The sequence below is a fragment of the Phascolarctos cinereus genome, unplaced genomic scaffold (genome assembly GCF_003287225.1).
Source record: "Phascolarctos cinereus isolate Bilbo 61053 unplaced genomic scaffold, phaCin_HiC Scaffold_5;HRSCAF=322, whole genome shotgun sequence".
Taxonomy (NCBI): domain Eukaryota; kingdom Metazoa; phylum Chordata; class Mammalia; order Diprotodontia; family Phascolarctidae; genus Phascolarctos; species Phascolarctos cinereus.
Window position 1 is genome coordinate 317,531,028 of NW_027555958.1, and position 20,202 is coordinate 317,551,229.

The following is a 20,202-nucleotide window of genomic DNA, read 5'->3' on the forward strand; positions in this document are numbered from 1 at the left end:
GGCTTTTAGGACACTTTGTTATATCATCTTTTTCCCATCTCCAACATCATTCCTTTTCTGTCCTCATCAGTGTCTCCTTTTCTTGCTTCCCAAATATTCTCAGTTTTTTTCCTCTTCTCTCCCAAGATTATGGCCTTGACACTCTCATTTATTCCCCAGCAGGGTTCTTAACCTGAGGGCCCATGAAGTTTTGAAAAAAAAGTTTAGTAACTGCATTTTAATGTAATTAATAAAATTGTAACAAAAAGGAAAATATATTTTACTTTAAACATTTAAAACATAAGTCTGAGAAGGGGTAGGTAAGCTTCCCTAGACTGCCAAAGGAATTCATGACATATAGAAGGTTAAGAGACCTTGAAATAACCTCTATATCTAGCACTTAACTCTCAGGCTTCATGCTTATATTTCAGACTACTTGCTGGACCAGGTTGAAAGCCTGTTATCAAGTCGTGTCCAAAACTGAACTAATCATACTCCTCTCATGGCTCCCATATTTATTTGTCTTTCTGACTTCTTTCTTTCTTTTAATGACATCATCAGTCTTATTACTTAGACTTGAAACCTTGGTATCATCTTTGTCTCTTCCTTTGCATATTTTATCAGTCTTCAAATTTTGTCAGTTGTAATTCCATAATATGATTACCACCTTCTCTTATTCTCTGTTCCTGCTATTATTACACTTGTTTAGGCACTCACAGCTCACTGAGAATTTTGCAGTTGTCTTTTATCTAATCTTGGCTTCCATTTTCTACCCCTCTAATCCATCCTGTATCCTGCTACTAAATTTGTCTTAAATCACTCCTCTGATCATGTTACTGATCATTACTGACAATCTAATCCTGCCTTCTAGTTCAACCACAACTCTTTTCTAGGCACCCATTATGCCTTACCCCTAAGGGGCTTCCACCATAATAGTTGGGAACACCTTCTTTTTACAGATGAGAAAACTGAGACCCAGATGGTTGTGACAGAATGTCCAATGTGGCTGGCTCTGTCTGTTGAAAAATATCTGCGTATGTTAGTGGATTGCAGACTCAGCATGATTCAGCAATATGATATGGAAGCCAAAAGGGCTAATGTGAACCTAAGCCATATTAGAGGAGTTCCAGGATCTGATTTCTGCTCTGGTCCTGCTGTTCTCTGTCCTGGACAGACTACGCATGGAGAATTGTGTTCAGTTCTGGATGCTGTATTTTAAGAAGAATATTGACAACAATCTGAAATATGTCTAGAGGAGGGAAACCAGGGTAGTAAGAAAGCTGGAGACCATGACATGTAAGAATTTATTGAAGGATCTAGGGATGTTAGCCTAAGAGAAGATTTGGAGTGAACAACATGATGGCAACCTTTAGGTATGTGGAGGACATAGGAAAGTGGGATTAGACTTATTTTGCTTGACCTTAGAGAAGTTAACCAGTTGTAAAGGGTAGAAGCTATAGAGAGGCAGAATTCAATTCACTTCATATACTTCTTTTTTTCTTTTGCTGGGCAGTGGGGTTAAGTGACTTGCCCAGGCCTAGCTGTCCCCAGTTCGTGTACTTCTTAACAATTAGAGCTGTCCTGAAGTGGAATAGCCTTCTTCAGTAGTTAGTGGGCTCCTAATCGTTGAGAGGTCTTTGATTAAAAATTGAGTGAACACTTGACCGGGATGTTGCATTTTGTGGAACTCCTGATTAGGTAAACGTACCAATGTCATCTGACATCTCAGAGCTGCTTCAAGCTGTGATTCTTTGGTTCTAATTCTGTGAGTTGGCTGTGATTACACAGCTATAGAGCTCAGGCCTTCTGATTTCTAAGCCAGTGATCCTTCTATTCATTGTATCGTCACCTTGTAGGATAGGGGTTCTTAACCTTTTTTTGTTATTGGCCCTTTTGTCAGTCTGCTGAAACCGATGGTCTTCTTTGCAGAATCATATAAAGAAACCAGTTATTTTGCAACAGTTATCAAAATAGTAAAAACAAATAAACAAATTCAAGTAGCCCAATTAAGAACTCCTTTTCTGGGCTGGCAACAGTGGGAATAGAAAGCAAGGAGTGGATATGAGGGTTGTTATAAAGGAAGAATTTTCTTGGACATAGTAACTGACTCGATGTGAAAGGAGAGGATGAGGCCTGGTGGATGGGATGAATAGGGAAGTCAGGAAGAAGAGCCTGTTTCGGGTAAAATGATGAATTTGGTTTTAAATAGGTGAAGATGATAATGAGAAGTGGAAATGTTCATAGGTAGTTGGAAAACTGGACTGAAGCTTGGGACAGAGAATTAAAGATTTGAGATCTGGTTTCATAAGTCATGAAAGTATATGAGGGAGGAAGGCTGAGAGAAAAGGAAGAGCAAGAGGACTAAGGACAGAACCATAGGGAAGGCCCAGATTTAGAAGAAGGAAGAAAAAAATTGCACATGAATGAGCCAGAAGGATCTGTCAGAGAAGCGGGAGAACTATTATGAGGAGGTATCAGAGAAGCCAAGGAGGAAAAGCATTTCAAGAAAGGGAGTGTAGTGAATAATGTCAAGAAAATAATAATAGCATCAAGAAAAATAAGGCCCAAGAAAAAGGCCAGCTTGGCTTTGGTAATTAGAAGGTTATTGATGATTTTTAAGCGAGACTTTTCTATGAAATGAGGGCAAAAGAGATTGCAGAGGGTTTGTTTACACTAGGATGTTAGTAAAATGGATATTGAAAAGCCTACTTGGAAGGAATCCGGGAAATACTGGAAAGGGCTATATTTATGTATATTTGTAAAAAAAAGACTTTGGGGTTTTTTTGTCCGCAAGCTTAATGCAAGACAAATAATGGAATACGGCTATCAAAAAAAGGTAGTGCAATGTTAGGCTGTGTTAGTTAGATGTATAGTATCCAGGACAAGGAGGTAATAGACCCATTGTACTCTGCTTTTTTCCCCACTACCCCCAGGAGTGGGGAACCTGTGGCCTTGAGGCCACATGTGGCCTTCTAGGTCCTTGAGTGTGGTCTTTTTACTGAGTCCAAGTTTTACAGAATAAATCCTTTTATCTAAGCCTTATACCGTACACATGGGAAGTATTGTTTTTGCTTCTGGGTCTCACATTTTAAAAGCTGGCAACTTGGAAGGCCTTCACTAGAAGGTGACCAAGAAGGCATGGAACCTCTAAATTGTGTCTCATAAGAACTAGTTGAAATACCTTGAATTGCTTAGCCTACAGAGTAGATTCAGCAGGGAACATGCTAGCCGAGTTACAGTATTTGAAAGGTTATCATGTGGAAGAGAAATTAGGACTTACTTTGTGTGGTTTCAAAAGTCAAATCTAGGATCAAAAGACTGAAAGTAAATAAAGGCAGATTTTGACTTAATGTAAGAAGAAATTTCTTAATAATTTGAGTTGTTTAAAGATAGAATGCACTGCCCTGTGAGGTGTACTGGATTTCCTGTCAACTGAGGTTTTGAAATAGAGTCTGGAATAAACCTTTGTTGGTAGTGAAGAAGAGGGTCATGTGTCAGATAGGAACTTGTACTGTAGAATCATATAGCTAATGCTGGAAGGGACCGCAGGGGCCAGTTCATACAGCCCCTCATTTTATAGATGAAGAAACTGAGGCATGGAGATACAAGGACTTGCCCAAGGCCACAGGGGTAGTAGGTGTGAGAGGTAGGATTTGAACACAGGTTCCTGACTCTAGAGTCAGAGCTTTTCCTACTGTACCAAGCAGCCTTTTGATGACTTTTAGCTCTTTCGCTCCAAGATTCCAAGTAGAAACTTAAAAGAGTTCCCTGAGAAACTTCCAGTGACAATTCTTATATGATATGTTGGTGGTTGTGGTGCCGCACTGTACAACAGGCCACTTGTTTCAGCCCTCTCTTATTTATTTCTTCTGGCAAGACCAGGTCTTGACTACCTGATGCTCAATTCAGGCTTCGTTCTGTTGCTGCTTTTGCTTGCTGTAGGGAGGACCAGCACCCCTGGTGTGAGGGCTTGCTGAGCCCTTTTCAGTGCTGTGAGGAATCCTCCATCTTTGGGGTCCACCTTCACCTAACTCTCACCTGTGGCTCCAAGAAGCTGTAGCATGTGCAGTGGCCACAGCCCAAGTAAAACTGTCTCAGCAGATGGGCTAAACCAGGTAGAGGGTAACTGCCAGGCCTCAAACCCATCGGTAAGTTAGGTGGAATGGGGGGATGAGAACGATTTGTTTCAGTAGTCATGAAGGTGGCTGAAGCAGGCGCGTGGAGCTTGGTCAGGCATGGGAGACACCAAGGTCATCCACTGCATCCCGGGCCATTGCCAGTGGTTCTGACTTTGGTGCTGCCACTGGTCTTCGATGACTGAAAGAGAGTGAGGCTGATGATTTTGTGCAACCTTGCCCCACTTAAATCTAATTCACATGCAAGTCAAGACATCACCCCATGAAAAACAAAAGATGAAAATCACTTTTGCTTGCTTACCGAGGTCTCCAAAGCCTAGGTCACTTTTGAGGGACAAGGTCAGAGGCCTTTGCTCCACCTCTTTTTCTGTTTCTGATAGCAGCAATTACTCTCTTTGAAGTATTTGAAAGGAATTTGCTATGAAGCATTATGGGAGAACATCCAAGGTAGGAGTGGGTGTGGGGATTGACAGATGAAAAAGCTCAACAGTGCAGTATAGAAAGGTCCTTATAGTTTAATCCTGGTTATCTATCAGATGTAGGGCATTTGTCCCTCCTGCCTAAAGCTCTTGCTCACTGTGGGCTGTGATAGTAACTCAGTTCTTGATCCATTGCTATGGAATTAGTTGGTCAGATGCTCCTTCCCATCTCTCTGAATCTGCTTCCCAGGTTTTCAAGCAAGGGCCGTAGCAGAGACTTCCTTCCTACTGTTCCCCCTCGCCCTTTCATTTTAGGTCACTTTAACCTTAATCCATGAGCCAAGCTTTTTAAAAACATATTCTTCTCCCCTATGTGCCTATTAAATAACTCTTTCCTATCTGAGCCCTAGAGCTACTTCTTTCAGGTTTCCAATCTTGGTGACTCCCTTACCTTGTCTTAGAGATCTGTATGCTCTGGCCTCTTTAGAAGCGGCATCCTTTCTACTTTGCCTGTCTCTCTGTTCTTTAAAGCAGATTATATGAGCAAAATCTTTTTGCTAGTTTAGCCCTTGTTATACAAACCTCCATTTCCACTTTCTTCATGAGGTGCAGTACCTATTCGGGTAGATAGGCCAGGCCCTCCCTAAGTCTAGGTTTCTGTACTTCCCCATGAGTAACTTGCACTTATATCCTGAGCTTGAGTTTCTAGATTTTGGCTTGATATTTGAACTTTTTAATAATCAGAGCTATTTAAAGTAGAATGGTCTGCTTCAGAAGAATGATTTCCCCTTACTTGGCAGGGATGTGATAGAGTGGATTTCTGGTTGAGTATTATATGGGCTAGATGACTTAGAGGCCCTTCTGTCTCCAGATTCTATGATTTCTGTGGGTCTTCCTGGCTGAGCTCAGGTGACAACTAAAGTTGAGAAACAATAGGTAAGGATACCTTTGCCTTGTCCCCTAGTCACAGGGATCAAGTCACTTCCTCATCTCAGGGTCATGAGTTACTCGGTCTGTTTTGGCCCATCTTTCCTGGAAGTATTGCTTTTTGCTATAATTGCAAATAAGAACTCATAGGTCTCATTGAAATATCAACATATATTCTCACTACCATATTCCTTCTCCTCTCCTCCACAGCGATTAGATAAAACCATTCTGCCGTTGTAGTTTAAAGTTACTCAACTAAATTATAAAATATTTTAAATATTTTTTTAAAAAAGCACTTTGACTGTTAGAACTGTTAGCCAGAGTGGTTATAAATATCTTAGTTCAGCCTTTGTGTTGAAGGATGTCTCAGTGTCTTCAATATCCTTGTTGAATTTATTATCAAATAAATGACTTTAAACATTTTATCTTTCCATCTAAAATATCTTAAAAATATTCTATTGTAGGGGCAGCTGGGTGGTGCAGTGGATAGAGCACCGGCCCTGAAGTCAGGAGGACCTGAGTTCAAATTTGGCCTCAGACCAAACACTTGACACTTACTAGGTGTGTGACCCTGGGCAAGTCACTTAACTCCAATTGCCTAAAAAGAAAAAAAAATTCTATCGTATGTTGCATCTTGATGCAAATTTTATTTTGAAAATTCCAGCAGCCAGTATTTGTGAATGACTTTGGGCAGTTATTTGTTTAAATGTCCCATTATAGAAAATTGCAGTCCAAAAAATACAATGGCTGTGCAGTTATCTTCCAGGAACAGGCATCTTTTTTAACAATGGAGTTGGAACCAAGGTTTAATGTGCAGTAATATAGTTGAATTATATTTGAGAAAGGCTTTTGTCAATTAATTGTTTGTATGTCCCATTACAGAAGACTCTACTCCAGAAATCACACTTGCTGCGAAATTATCTGCCAAGAAACAGGCATCTTTGCTTAGCGATGGAAAGGATGATTTTCAAGTAGACAAGAAAAGGATTCGTCCCTTAGAAACCAAGCAGCAGGTGAGCAAAGCTTATTGGCAGTGAAATAATCCAGATATAGCTGAACATGGTTGTCAAGAATCAATCAACATTTCAGTGGAAGTCAGAGAGATTAGTTGGGTCATATCACAGCCATAAATTAGACTATTTCTTTTAGCTTCATTTTTACTGTTACAAAAGAGTCCATTGTTGTGTCAGATTATTCATAATAACATGTCACTAAGATAAATTGCACCGTGAATAGTTGTGCATGAGGAATTTATGCATTTTATGTCTGCGGAGCCTGCTCACTAATAATGGCAGTCCAGTGTTCCATCAAGGAAAAGAATTCCAACGGAAGAATGGGCCTTATACACCAGTTTTTTAAATACATCTATTGGTGATATATGCCCTGAACTTCATCTGTTGTTGACTTTTTTTTTTAGCTAGAAATGGAATTATTTTCTTGGCTATTGTTGTGAACATTGGAATATATTGTGATTAGCATTATTGCTGAGTTAAATATTGGTGTGTGATAGAAGTATTTAGCCTTTCTAAGAAGAAACAGATGCAAAAATAAATGCTTACATTATAGCTTGTATGTGTATTTTATTAGTTTTATTTCCACCATTTGGTACTCCCTATGGTAAAACCTTAGTAAAGTAACTTGGACCATTTTTGAGGAGGGCCAGGGAAAGGTCTGAATTTTCCAGATATTTAAAGGAAGCACACTTGTATTACATAGATCCTTACATAGAGTAGGGCTATGTGTTACTTGATAGAGTTTCTCAGGGAATTGCCTTTTTAAGGGATAAAGCCTTCAGATGATTTATAATAAATTTAATATAAATCAGGAAACATACAGCACCTACCATGTACAAGGCTTTTTGCTAATATTGGGGATAAAATAAAGTTCTACCCTCAGAGAGTTCACATTCTAATATATAATTCTCTCCGCTTGTCATTTGTTGATATATAAAAAACAGGAGACTTTCTAAAGCAATTCAAAATAAAAAAAAATTAAGTCTTAATGATATCTTACCATAATTTCCCCCAGTGTTGTTCACCCTCACCTTTTCAGAGAGCCACATCACATTATAAATAGTATTTTTTTTAAGGCAGAAAGAAAGAAAAAGAGAAAAATCAGCGTAAGTCATCGATGTGTTAAAAAAGTCTGAAAACACATGCAGTGTGCAATATGTCTGAACCTTCCCACTGCTATAAAGGGGTGTGTCCCCTGGAATCTTTTCTTTTAAACTATACTAATTTTTTTAATACATCTTTTGCAACATTAATTTTTTTGTGGTTTTTTCTGTTTACATTGTGTAGTCATTGTGTGTGTTGTTTGGCTCTGTTCACTCTGCATCAGTTCGTGTGTATCTTTCCATGTGTCTGTATTAATCACAATCACATATCACCTATCACATTAACATTTCATTACATTGATGTACCATAATTTGTTTAGCTATGCCCTAAATCAATGAGTATCTACTTGTTTCCAAGTCATTGCTATTACAGAAAGTGAGCAGTTTGTTTTCTTTAGTTTAAAAAAAATTCTTCCCTAGAGTTTTTGTTAATGCTATAAATTTGCTTAACAAAACTCTTAGAAAAAAAAAACACTGAAAAGGTAAACTGGTCTAATCCATCCACTAATTATCATATGTTCTAATTTATTGGAGTCCAAATTTATGTAGTTTTATTGTATGTAAATTTTACTTTCAAGAAGTAATAATTTGTGAAATGTAAGTTAGTTGAACAAAATAGCTCATCGTTGTCATGAGACCTTCTTTACTTTTTCCAATTTATTTCTAACATGTAATTTGTACAAGGCATAGAATTAATAATGAAAATGAAGAACTATTTTTTGTATTTGTGAGAAAATGTGGATGGGGGTTGGGCATATCATAAAATGTTGACTTCTCGTCTACCTACATTGACCCTACTTTCTCCTTTACTGCTTAGTAACGTACTGGAAGGGTGTCATTGTAGCATCATCTTCCCTTTTCTCCCTTGCTTCACTTCTGCAACAGTGCAGAAAATAGGAAGGGGCATGGCTTGCTGCTGTGACACACAGATAATAGAAACAGGATTCAAGAGGGGATTAAAGCAGCAGACAACAAAGTTAGCCATGGTTTTCAGAAATCTGTGATGGTCCTTTCAACTTTAATTTCAGTTCCCTCTAATAAGAAGTTGCAGTTATTTAAATTTAAAAAAAAAAATCAAATCTATTCCTTAAAAGTTTTTTTCTCATTAAAATTGGAGAAAAAAATGGGGTAGTGCTTTAAACTTTACTTTGCAAAGTTGTTTGATTTCTATTATGTACACTAGGACCTTGCTGTAACACTGTCCTTGTGGGATTATTTTATTGGTGGTACCATATTACAATGCGATTTTTTTTCCATTATCAGTAACTGACCTCTTTTATTTAGTCCAAGATGAACCACTATTTTGTATCTTACTCAGTAAAGAAATGTTATGGTCATGTGGTAATATATTTTGTTTGGCAAGAATATATACATTTTTGCTTGTCACAGATGCCATATATATTTGAATATGGGCCATCTCTGAATATAGAGGATATCTGTGAAATGAGGTCTCTTCAGAAGGAGAGAAGAAAATGTTATGTATTCACTGAAGAATTACACAGATTACACCTCATACTCAGATTTTTTACAAGCCAGACTTGGGGGGAAAAAGTGTGGCCTGTCTTCTGATCAATAGCTGTTATTCATTATCATTTTTCCTGGAATAGAAATTATTGATAGGACTCTACTGAGCTCTGAAAACTGACCCATTTAAGCATTTTCAGTTTATTTTGGCTTCTGGATTGGTGTGTTTTTGCAGGTTAGAAAGCGTCATTGCTTTGCGAAGGATATACAGAATTTAGATATGAAAATTGCACCAGAAAGGATTGTGAAGCCAAACTCTCCACTGGGAAAAAAGATAATGTCTTCTCCACAAAAGGTATGTATTATAATTCCTGTGTTTATGTTCAGTTAAAGGAGAGATTTTATGGAATTTCCAAATTCCATAAGTTATAAGGAAATGTCTTATTTAAACTGTTTCCTATAAGCTCAGTGTCCATTAATGGGTTCTGAAAGAGTAAGTCCTTTTCATAGGGTTAGTATAATATATATATTATACATGTAATATGTATATTAGTATATATAATAGTACTTGTTATAGGAAAGGCCTTTATTTATCTCCTTGTTGACTCACTCACAATTGCAGACTTTTTCCAGTTTTTTGGTGATTTCCATTTGAGATGTGGAAAACTTTTGAAGTACATGTAGAATAAAATGTACTGTTCTTTAGACAGTTCCTTACCAGATGGACAGTGTTGTTAATTGTGTTTTGACTTGAGTTCCTCTTTAAAGTATGGAGTGTGTTGATTACATAGTAAGTCATAAGCATATCTAATAGTAAAATTATTATAACGAGTGACTCTTTCTCGTAGTATGATTAGAAAAGAAAGTGTTACTGTGTTTCTTCCCTGGACTATGACTCTACAGTCCTATTAAGAAAAAAATAATTATTTTTCCTAAGTTGAATGATTTATTACTCATCATAATGTTAAAGCTGTGGATATGTGGTCATTTCTCTTAAGGTTGCAGATTTATTGAACAAATTAAATCTCTCAGCTAAACCCAGTGAGTCAGATGACACTAAATTTCTATTTGTTCAGGGACATAAATGGTGTATATGTTAATTAAACAGCTATGTAATAAATTCACTGGATTACAGAATGGTGACAAAAGGAACATAGATTTGAAATGTGGTGTCTTGAAAAGTTGTAGTGTTCATTCTCCTTTCTTGGCTGCATAGTACTAAAAAAACTCCCATTATTCATTATCTCATAAATACTTCCGTTAAAAGAAAAAAAAGAAAGAAAATAGCCTGGTTTTAGTCAATTGAAAGCCAATACCTAGATTGGTAAGGTAATCCATATTTTAAATCTGAAAGTTTTCCCTGGTATCAAACAGACTAGAGTAGATAATAGTTACAAGTGAAATGTAATCGCTGCAAAAATATACTTGAATGAATGTGAGGTGGCATTATAAATATCTGCCCTTTTGAATAAGTGCTTTGGTAAGCTTGGTAAGAAAGAAATATAAGACATTTCTTCCTGTTTATCCATGTCTTTAATTAAAAAGAGGAAAATGATGATATCATAAATGTGGCAGATATCATAAATGAGAAGATTGGCAATAGCAAAGCCTAAATCTTCAGGTTGCTAAACCCCAGGCTGCTATTAAGCTGGTCCCTTGGTATGGTAAAAATAAGTATCAGAAACTAGAGTAGAAATAATATAGTAATATAGCTATTTTAGTAAAACATATATTTACATTTATTTCATTAAAACAGCTCTTTTAGAACCATTTAGTTCTTTGCTCACCTATCATTTAGTCAACAAGCATTTATTAAGCATTGAGCACTTACTATATGCCAGTCTTTGTGCTAAGTATAGGTGAAACAAAGAAAAAAGTGAAACAGTTCCTGTCCTGAAGGAATTTATATCCCAATGAGGAAGAGGACTTGGGTCCAAATAAGTAAATATATTAAATGAAAAAAGGTAGATTTGGGGAGGGGGTGCCCTAGCAGCTGGAGAGACAAAGGAAGGCTTCATGAAGAAGGTAATATTTGAGCTGATTATTTTTCTATTTTTTAGCTTAAATTTTTTTCAATGATAAAATTTCTTTCTCTTTTCCATCTTTCCTCCCATCTCCTTCACCCATCCCCCTCCAAAAAAACCCCAAAATAAAACTTTTGTAACAAGTAAGCATAGTCAGGCAAAATAAATCCCCATATTGGCCAGGTTCATTTGCATATTAGTCCATCACTTCTCAGGTAGGAGATGGGTAATATTCTTCATCTCCTCTAGAACAGAGGTGTCACATTCTCTGCATGCCCTCAGTAAAACCCCAGTGCGCCCAGATTAAAATGTAATTGGAATATTTTACCAAAATAAATAAAAATATAGTACAACATAGGTATGATTAATTTGTAGTTTTATAAGTTGATATATTGCCTGCAAGTTCGACACCACTGCTCTAAGATAGTGGTGTCAAACTCAAAAAGAAACAGAGGCCACTGAACCATGAACATATGGGGACCACATGCTGGCTTAGAAAATCACATATTAACATTATCTGTGCTCTATTGTATTTTTTTTTTGGAATATTTCTTATTTACATTTTAATCTGGTTTTGGTAGCTCTGGGGAGCATGGTAGGCCTTCAGGGCTGGGCTTTTGACACCTTTGCTTTAGAAATGTGGTAGATCATTGCATTGATAGAGTTCTTAAATCTTTCAGAATTGTCTATTTTTACAACATTATTTTTATTGTATAAATTGTTCTCCTGGTTCTGCTTACTTCACTCTCCCTCAGTTCATACAAATCCTTCCTATTTTTTCTGAAACTATGCCCTCAGTTTTGTCTTACAAAACAATGGTATTTCATTACATTTTTATACCACAATTTATTTTGCCGTTCCCCAATTGATAGGTATCCCTTTAGTTTCCAATTCTTTGCCACTGTAAAAAGAGCTGCTCTACATATTTTTGTACACATAGGTTCTTTTCTTCTGTCTTATTGGGGTGTAGGTCTAGTCAGTGGTATTGTTGGATCAAAGGGAATGCACAATTTAGTATCTTTTGGAACACTGTTCCAGATTGCTTTCCAGAATGGCTGGACCAGTTTATAGCATCATCAACAGTGCATCAGTGTTCCCAGCCCGTCAAACATTGGGCATTTTTTTTTTGTCAACTCTCCCAATTTTCTGGGTGTGAAGGGGAACCTAAGACTCACCTCAATTTGCATTTCTTTAATTATTAGTTATTTGGAGAATTTAAAAAATATGGATATTGGTAGCTGGGATTTCCTCTGAAAATCACTGGTTTATTTCCTTTGATCATTTATCAACTGGGGAATGGTTTTGAGATGAGTCTTTAGGGAAAACAGGGGTTCCAAGAGGTAGAGATGGGGAAGGAGTATATTCTAAGCTCAGGCAAAGCCATAGTGGAAAAGTGAGGAGGTGGGAGGCAGTGTCCTATGTGTTGAACAGTGAGTAGACTAGTATATTTATAATAATGAGTGTGAGGAAGGAAGTTTTAGAAGACTGGGAAAGTTGTAAGGACATTTAAATGTAAAATGGATGAGTTAATATTTGATCCTGGAGGCCATAGATGTCCTGTATATCCTAAAAAGACATTTTTCTCCCTACAAAGTTACTCTGATTTCCAGTAGAATTGTTTTTCATTTTAGTTTAATTAACAAGCATTTATTTTTTCTTTCCCATTACCCCCACACACACTGGAAAAAATAGAAAAACAAACTCTGTAGCAAATGTGCATAATTAGGCAAAAACATATCCAGCATTGACCATGTTCAAAAATATATATCTCATTCTGCCTTTCTCTCCATCTGTGGCCATCTATCCACTCACATGACCATCATTCTAATACAGTTCCTCATCACCTTTCACTCAGAATTTTCAGTAGTCTCCTCATTGGTCTCTGTGTTGCCACTCTTCTCCCTTTACATTCTCCAAATAGTTGCCAATGTAATCTTCCTAAATCATAGGATTAGCCATGTCACTTCCATGCTTAAGAATCTTTAGTCACTGTTGTTTCAGTCATGTCTGATTCTTTATGCCCCCATTTGGAGTTTTCATGGCAAAGATACTGGAGTGGTTTGCCATTTTCTTCTCCAGCTCCTTTTACACATGAGGAAACTGAGGCAAAAAAGGTTAAGTGATTTGTCCAGGGTCATACAGCTAGGAAGTATTTAAGGCCACATCTGAACTCAGGAGGATGAGTGTTCCTGATTCCAAGCTCTATCCACTGTACCATCTAGCTGCCCCACTCTCTGTTGCCTCTAGATAAAATACAAACTCCTCAGCCTCTTTCTCTTTTTCCTCAGGTGTATTAGAGTCAAGAAAGAGAGAAGGGGAGATAATGTAAAGGAATTTGAGGTGGGAGAGTAGTTTATACTGCCAGTTATACTGCAGGATTCTGATGCTTTCTCACAGCATAGGCTCTTAGTGTTTTAAAAATAAATATTGTCATTTAACTGGACAATTTATTAATGCTCTTTTGTCTGTTTTGAGCATTTTTTAAAAATAAAGCATGTTCTTAATAAAATAAAAATCATACTTTTGGGTTTAGTTTTATATCAAATTTTTGTTAGCGGGGTATTTTCACTGAGAGAAAACATTTGAAAGTTCAGGCTTTCAACTTTTGGTTGGTATAATAGAGACTCAAGGCCAGCAGAGTGTGCTGTTGATGTTCAGATAGAGTCTTTTTTTTCACTTGGCTGACTTGGAGAAAGGCTTCTTCCTCTTTCCTCACTGATGAAATGAAAGCATTGGAAGGGGCCTTAGAGATCGTCTAGTTCTGGGTGGGAGGCCAGAGTGGGTTTAAACATTAATTCTGGAATTCCAGAAAAAAAAACTAAAACAGTTGAGCTGATCTCACAAATAATTTTTTAGTAATACTGAATCAAGTCCTCTAAAAATGTTAGTTCTTGGATAAAAGATATGTTGATTTTTGAACTGGTGCAGGACACAACTATGGAGTAGGGTCCTTTTTTCAAAAGGTAGCTTTGGATTAGGTGGTTTTTAAATCAGCTATGTTTAAGGAACACTTAAACTCCTATTTTTATTATTGTCATTACGTCTTTCAACCTGCTGTGTCAGTTGAATGAGAAATGATATTAGTATTAATACAGGTGCCCTAGCAAGGCAATATTAAGCATATTTTTACCCCCACTTCATAAAACAAATTATTTTTAACACTTTTCAATGGTATCTTGCTTATTTACACAAATTAATTACTCTGACTAGAGGCCAAAAAGTGATTTCAAGTTATTGCTTCATTTAAAACCAGTCTCAGATATAACTTCTGAATTCATCCTTCCTCTTTGGAATTAGAGCCATTTGTATGGGGAAACATAAAATCTGTTGTTTTGGTGGTGGATAATAATATTGTTACTAGTATCAGAAGTGGTTTGTACTGCCAGTTGGCCCAAGGATTATGTGAATAAAGGTACACATTAGCTTAAATGATCAATTAAAATAGGTTTAAAGAAATTGCTGACAAGCATTTTCTAAAGAGCTTGTAAGGGAAATATAAAGTGTTATTGTTCTTTAGAATATATATAAATATTAAAAATATATAGCATGGGAAAATAGCTCATTGAAAAATATCTCTCCAGTTAGAGAGATGTGACTTCAGATATTTTGTGTATTTTAAATGTCTCTCTAGTTAGAGAATCTGTGACTTCAGATGTTTTGTGTATTTTATCTGTCTAAAAAGATAAAAGGAGCCCCCTTTGAGCTATTCAGCTTATTTTTAGTTACTTTGCTTAGTGTTATTACATCTAAAGCAGGAAGGCCAGATTTAGTCATTCTGAATGGCTAACTCATCTTTGAATGGAGCCATTTTACAATTGCCTATTTTTTTCTTATTGTGGTTTACTAGAAGGCCGGAAAAGAAAATCAGGTTGAGTTACATGGTAAATTGATACAAAAATGAGAGAATATTATAGCATAGCTATTATAAGTAAAATTGATGATTTAGAAAAGATGAATCCAAATAATATAAATAGTACTGGTGGATAGAGGCAGAAACAGTTTTGAAATGACTATATACCATAATTCCCTCAAAAATGCCTTCTTACTACATGTTTCATAGAAAAAATCAAATGATGTTTTTCGTTGAGTGTTTCATATTTTTGTAAGCAATAACAGGAAGTAATGATAATACAGATAAGTGCCTTACTTTTTATTTCATTAAGTGCATTTTTATAGCTCTGTATTAGAATGTTACAAGATAGGCATAATCCATTTTAGCATACCTCTATCTGCATTTATACTTGACAGTGGAATGTTAGGTGATCATTGGATTTGCTAATTAATTCCCCACAACCACATTGTGAGAAGTCTGCCATGCTAAATCTTAAATTTCAATGTCTTTGGCCCACTAGGCCGTGTGTATTTCTGAGTGATTTTTCAGGCACTTAATAAATACTGGTTGACTGGTTTGGTGGATAATCAATTCCCGTGAATGAGAAAGGGAAAATTTGCTAAAAAAGTAATAGTCTTCAATTATTAATTCAGTTATTTTCAATTGCATTAGGTTGATAACCTCCCAGGCTGCTGACTAGCCTCGTTGGGTCTTATGTAGACCACAGAGCTTGAAGAGGGATCTTTGAAGTCATAGGAGAAAATCTGTTGTAGAGACCCTCTCCCCTGCACTTGATGAGTGGAACCTTCCTATTTGTATTGTAGATTGGATAAGCAATAAACCAGTGTGTATTTAGACTCTCTAATTTGTTCTGGCTTGACTTTATTATTATTAGTATTTTTAGTATTGATGCATAAAGAATTTAATACCTTTGAGTACATTTACTATTTAATTTTTGAATGATATGCTTGTATGTGACTTTGTAAATTTATTTCATTGGTGTAGGTACTTTATCAATACAGATTGCAACCTCTCCATATTTCATTATTTACTTAAGCTGAAAAAGTGACCATCAGGTGGCCAAACTTCTGGTAATGAGTCTCTACATTTGGCCTGGCAAGTCCTTGGACAACAAACACACAGCTGTTGCTGGGCCCACCCTTAACAGCGTCATAAGATATACCAGAGCTGCTTGTGCACTGCTGGTATAACCTTTGAGAACTCAGGATTATTTCCACTCATCAGGATGAGACATCAGACTAGGACTTTAGTGGTGCTAATATATTTAGTGCATTTATAAGTTAATCATTGATTCAGAGACAAGTATCAAGAAACATTTAATACTTTAGCATCTGTGAAACTGTTGTGGCCAAAGTCAGGCGACTGACTTGAAATACCTTTTCTGATTTTGTGAATTTTAAACTAAATAGGATTGTTCATTATAAGTGAAAGTTAAATGCTTGTGGCTTCTTTGGCAGCCCTTGATATCACTGTCATTTACAATGTCTTCTAGGGATGTTATTTATGGTGCCTTGGGGAGTCAGGTGGTGCCAGTAGTGCAGTGTGCTAGGTAGGCCTGGAGTCAGGAAGATCTGAGTTCAAATCCAGCCTCAGGAACTTATTAGCTGTGTGACCCTGAACAAGTCACTGTTTTTTTCATGTTTGCCCGTTTCCTCATCTCTAAAAATGGGGATAATAACAGCACCTCCCTTCCAGGTTGTTGTGAAGATCAAATGAAGTAATATTTGCAAAGTGCTTAGTGCAGTGCCTGGCACATTGAAGGCGCTATATAAATGCTTAATCCTTGCCCCTTCCCTTTTCCTGCCTTCCTTGGGAAGAAATCTGTCTCATGCTGTTGGGGGTGGAGGTGCCCTTTTTTTCTGGCTGAACTATTTTGATCCAGACTTTTTAGCAGTCCTATTTTCTGTTATTTTTAACACTAGCAGGAAAGGCAAAAAGTTGCAGTATTAATTAATCTACTAAAAACAGTTCTTTCCTTTACTGTGGAGATGGAAGAATACTTGCTTTGAAAGATCTGAGATGCTATCATGTTGGTGCTTCCTTCACAGACACAGATCACCTCCCGTCTGCGTTCTAATCACATTAATCATGTGTGGCTATAGTCCATGGTTTTTTATAATGTTCCTTGGAGATTCTGCCACGCACACTGGAGGCCTTCCTGTTTTTCTTTCAATATTTTCCTGTTGATTTCATCTTTGCAACATCTATCTCCTAGGCCCCTTTCTTTCCTCTCACACTGCCACTGCTTTGGCTCAGGCCCTCATCACCTCCTGCCTGGACTCTCAATAGCCTGCTAGTGGGTCTGCCTGCCTCAAGCCTCTCTTCACTCCAATCCATCTGCCGTTCAGCCACTAAAGTGATTTTCCTGAAGTGCAGGTCCAATCATGTCAGCAAATTCCAGTGGCCCCCTGTCGCCTCTAGAATAAGATACAAAATGGTTATTTTATTGATTGCCAGGTCTATTGGCATTCAAACCCTTTATAACCTAGCCCCCTCCTACCAGTCTTCTTACACCTTACTCCCTGGCAGATGTGCTTTGAACCAGTGACAATGGCCTTCTGGTTGTTCCACATACAAGACCTTCCATCTCTTGACTCTGGGTATTTTCTCCCGCTGTCTCCCATGCCTGAAAGGCTCTCTCTCTTCAACTCCACCTTTTGACTTTCCTGGCTTCCTTTAAGTTCTGACTAAAATCCCACTTTTTACATGAAGCCTTTCTCAGCCCCTCCTAATTCCAGTGCCTTTGTTCTGTTAATTTCTTTCCATTTATCCTGTATTTAGTTTGCTTTGTGTTTGTTTGTTTGTTGTCCCCCCTATTAGATTGTGAGCTCTTCAAGGGCAGGGACTGTCTTTTGCTTCTTTTTACATTTGTGGTGCTTAGTGTCTTGCCTGGCACAAAGTAGGCGCTTAATCATTGTTTATTGGTTGATTGATTGTCAGGGGGCAATCATTGTTGAAACAAGGTCATTGGAATTGGAATTGTGGTTGGTCATTGCATTGATCAGAGTTCTTAAATCTTTCAGAGTTTTTTTTGCTTTTACAAGGTTATTGTATAAATTGTTCTTCTGGTTCTACTCACTTTACTCTGCATCAATTCATACTAATTTCAGATTTCTCTGGACCCATCCTTTTTATGATGTTTTAGGGCACAATAGTATTTCATTATATTAACATACCATAATTTGTTCAGCCAGTCTCCAATTGATGGGCATCCCCTTTGATTCCAGTTCTTTGTTACTACAAAAAGAGTTGCTATAAATATTTTTATCCCTGTGAGTCCTTTTCCTTCTTCTTTTATCTCTTTATACTAGTAGTAGTATTGCTGGGTCAAACGGTTATGTAACTTTTGAAGCAATAGTTTTCCAGATTACTTTCCAAAATAACTGGGCCAGTTCACAGTTCCACCAGCTGTAAGAAAATGATTCAAATTTATACGAATAAGAGCTGTTCCCCCATTGGTCAAACAATATGAATAGGCAGTTTTCTGAGGAAGTATCAATAGCCAGTTGAAAAAATTCTTAAATCATAATAATTAGAGAAATGCAAATTAAGGCAACTCTTTGGTTCCACCTAACAGCCATCAAATTGACAAAAAGGACAATTACCTCAGGCAGGGTCTTGCTGTTACAGCTTTTCTAGCTTTGATCCAACTTAGGAGAAGAGGTCCAAAGGTAGATGCCATAGTAGAGTTAGTTGACTCTACTGGCTTATATGTTTACTAGTGACATAAGCCAGTGTTGAATAAGTCATCCCTTTTTTACCATTTTAATTTTGTTCCTAAGCCAAGACTTATAGAGCATGCTAATAAGTCGGCAAGGATTATAAAATTATTTATCGGTGTCCCTTAGACGAGGGCATATTCTTGCATCATGTGATATACAATCCAGACACATGAGGTAAGATAGGTATTATATCAAATAACATTTGCCTTAGGGTTGGGAGGTTTATCTAGATCAGATGAGAGATGCAATACTAGAAAGAAGCAATTCCATGAAGTAGTAGGCTGGGTGTCTGTGAGTAGAGGGCATAATGAATCATGAAATAGTCTATGAAATATATGTACAGAGGCCTTTAGTGGCCATGTCCCGTGTCACTATTGCTTGGTAATCATTTTAGTTATACATCGTTGACATTCCCCTTTCCCCCCATCCTATTAATAGTAACATATGTTTCAAATTTTTTGTATAAAATGAGTGTAATGTTACCTGTGGTTCTAAAAACAACTGGGCTACTAACTAGCTGTGTGATTTGGTATAGCTCACTGATCCTCTCAGAATCTTATTTTCTCTCTACTGAATCACAGTGCTTTTCAAACCCAATCATTTTTCAAATAAAGAATGCTAGATTTTGAGTCAGCAGACCTGGATTTGAGTTCTGACTGCTACTTTGTGACCCTGGACAAATCACTTAACATGTCAGGATCTCAGTTTCCCCACCTGTAAAATGAAGGGGTTGAGCTAAGGGATCTCCAACATCTTTTCCAACTCTAAATTTATGATCCTGCTATTTCAAAATTTGTCAGGTTTATTATTTCTCCTCCATTCCTGTCTCAAGATTTTCCCCCTAACTCTGGCCATTCTTTAGACTTCCTGTTTCTGTTGAGAGTACTTCAAGTCACACAGGTACACAGCCTTAGAGTTATACCCAACTCTTCATTCTTCATCATCTCCCAAATCCAGTTGCCGTTTATTGTCATTTCTCTTTCAATGGCATTTCTCTCCATCTGTGGCCATCTATCCACTCACATGGCCATCATTCTAATACAGTTCCTCATCACCTTTCACTCAGAATTTGCAGTAGTCTCCTCATTGGTCTCTGTGTTGCCACTCTTCTCCCTTTACATTCTCCAAATAGTTGCCAATGTAATCTTCCTAAATCATAGGATTAGCCATGTCACTTCCATGCTTAAGAATCTTTAGTCACTGTTGTTTCAGTCATGTCTGATTCTTTATGCCCCCATTTGGAGTTTTCATGGCAAAGATACTGGAGTGGTTTGCCATTTTCTTCTCCAGCTCCTTTTACACATGAGGAAACTGAGGCAAAAAAGGTTAAGTGATTTGTCCAGGGTCATACAGCTAGGAAGTATTTAAGGCCACATCTGAACTCAGGAGGATGAGTGTTCCTGATTCCAAGCTCTATCCACTGTACCATCTAGCTGCCCCACTCTCTGTTGCCTCTAGATAAAATACAAACTCCTCAGCCTCTTTCTCTTTTTCCTCAGGTGTATTAGAGTCAAGAAAGAGAGAAGGGGAGATAATGTAAAGGAATTTGAGGTGGGAGAGTA

General features: G+C 37.2%; 1 protein-coding gene across 2 annotated transcripts in view; it reads left to right on the forward strand.

The window, feature by feature from the left end:
• Positions 1-20,202, forward strand: part of BRIP1 (BRCA1 interacting DNA helicase 1) — a 233,687-nt gene that overhangs the window by 9,401 nt on the left and 204,084 nt on the right. For both annotated transcript variants that reach the window (XM_078156105.1, XM_020991818.2), the window contains exons 5-6: positions 6,344-6,474; positions 9,277-9,396. In XM_078156105.1, the coding sequence (XP_078012231.1) occupies positions 6,344-6,474; positions 9,277-9,396 (251 nt within the window). The remainder of the gene's footprint in view (positions 1-6,343; positions 6,475-9,276; positions 9,397-20,202) is intronic.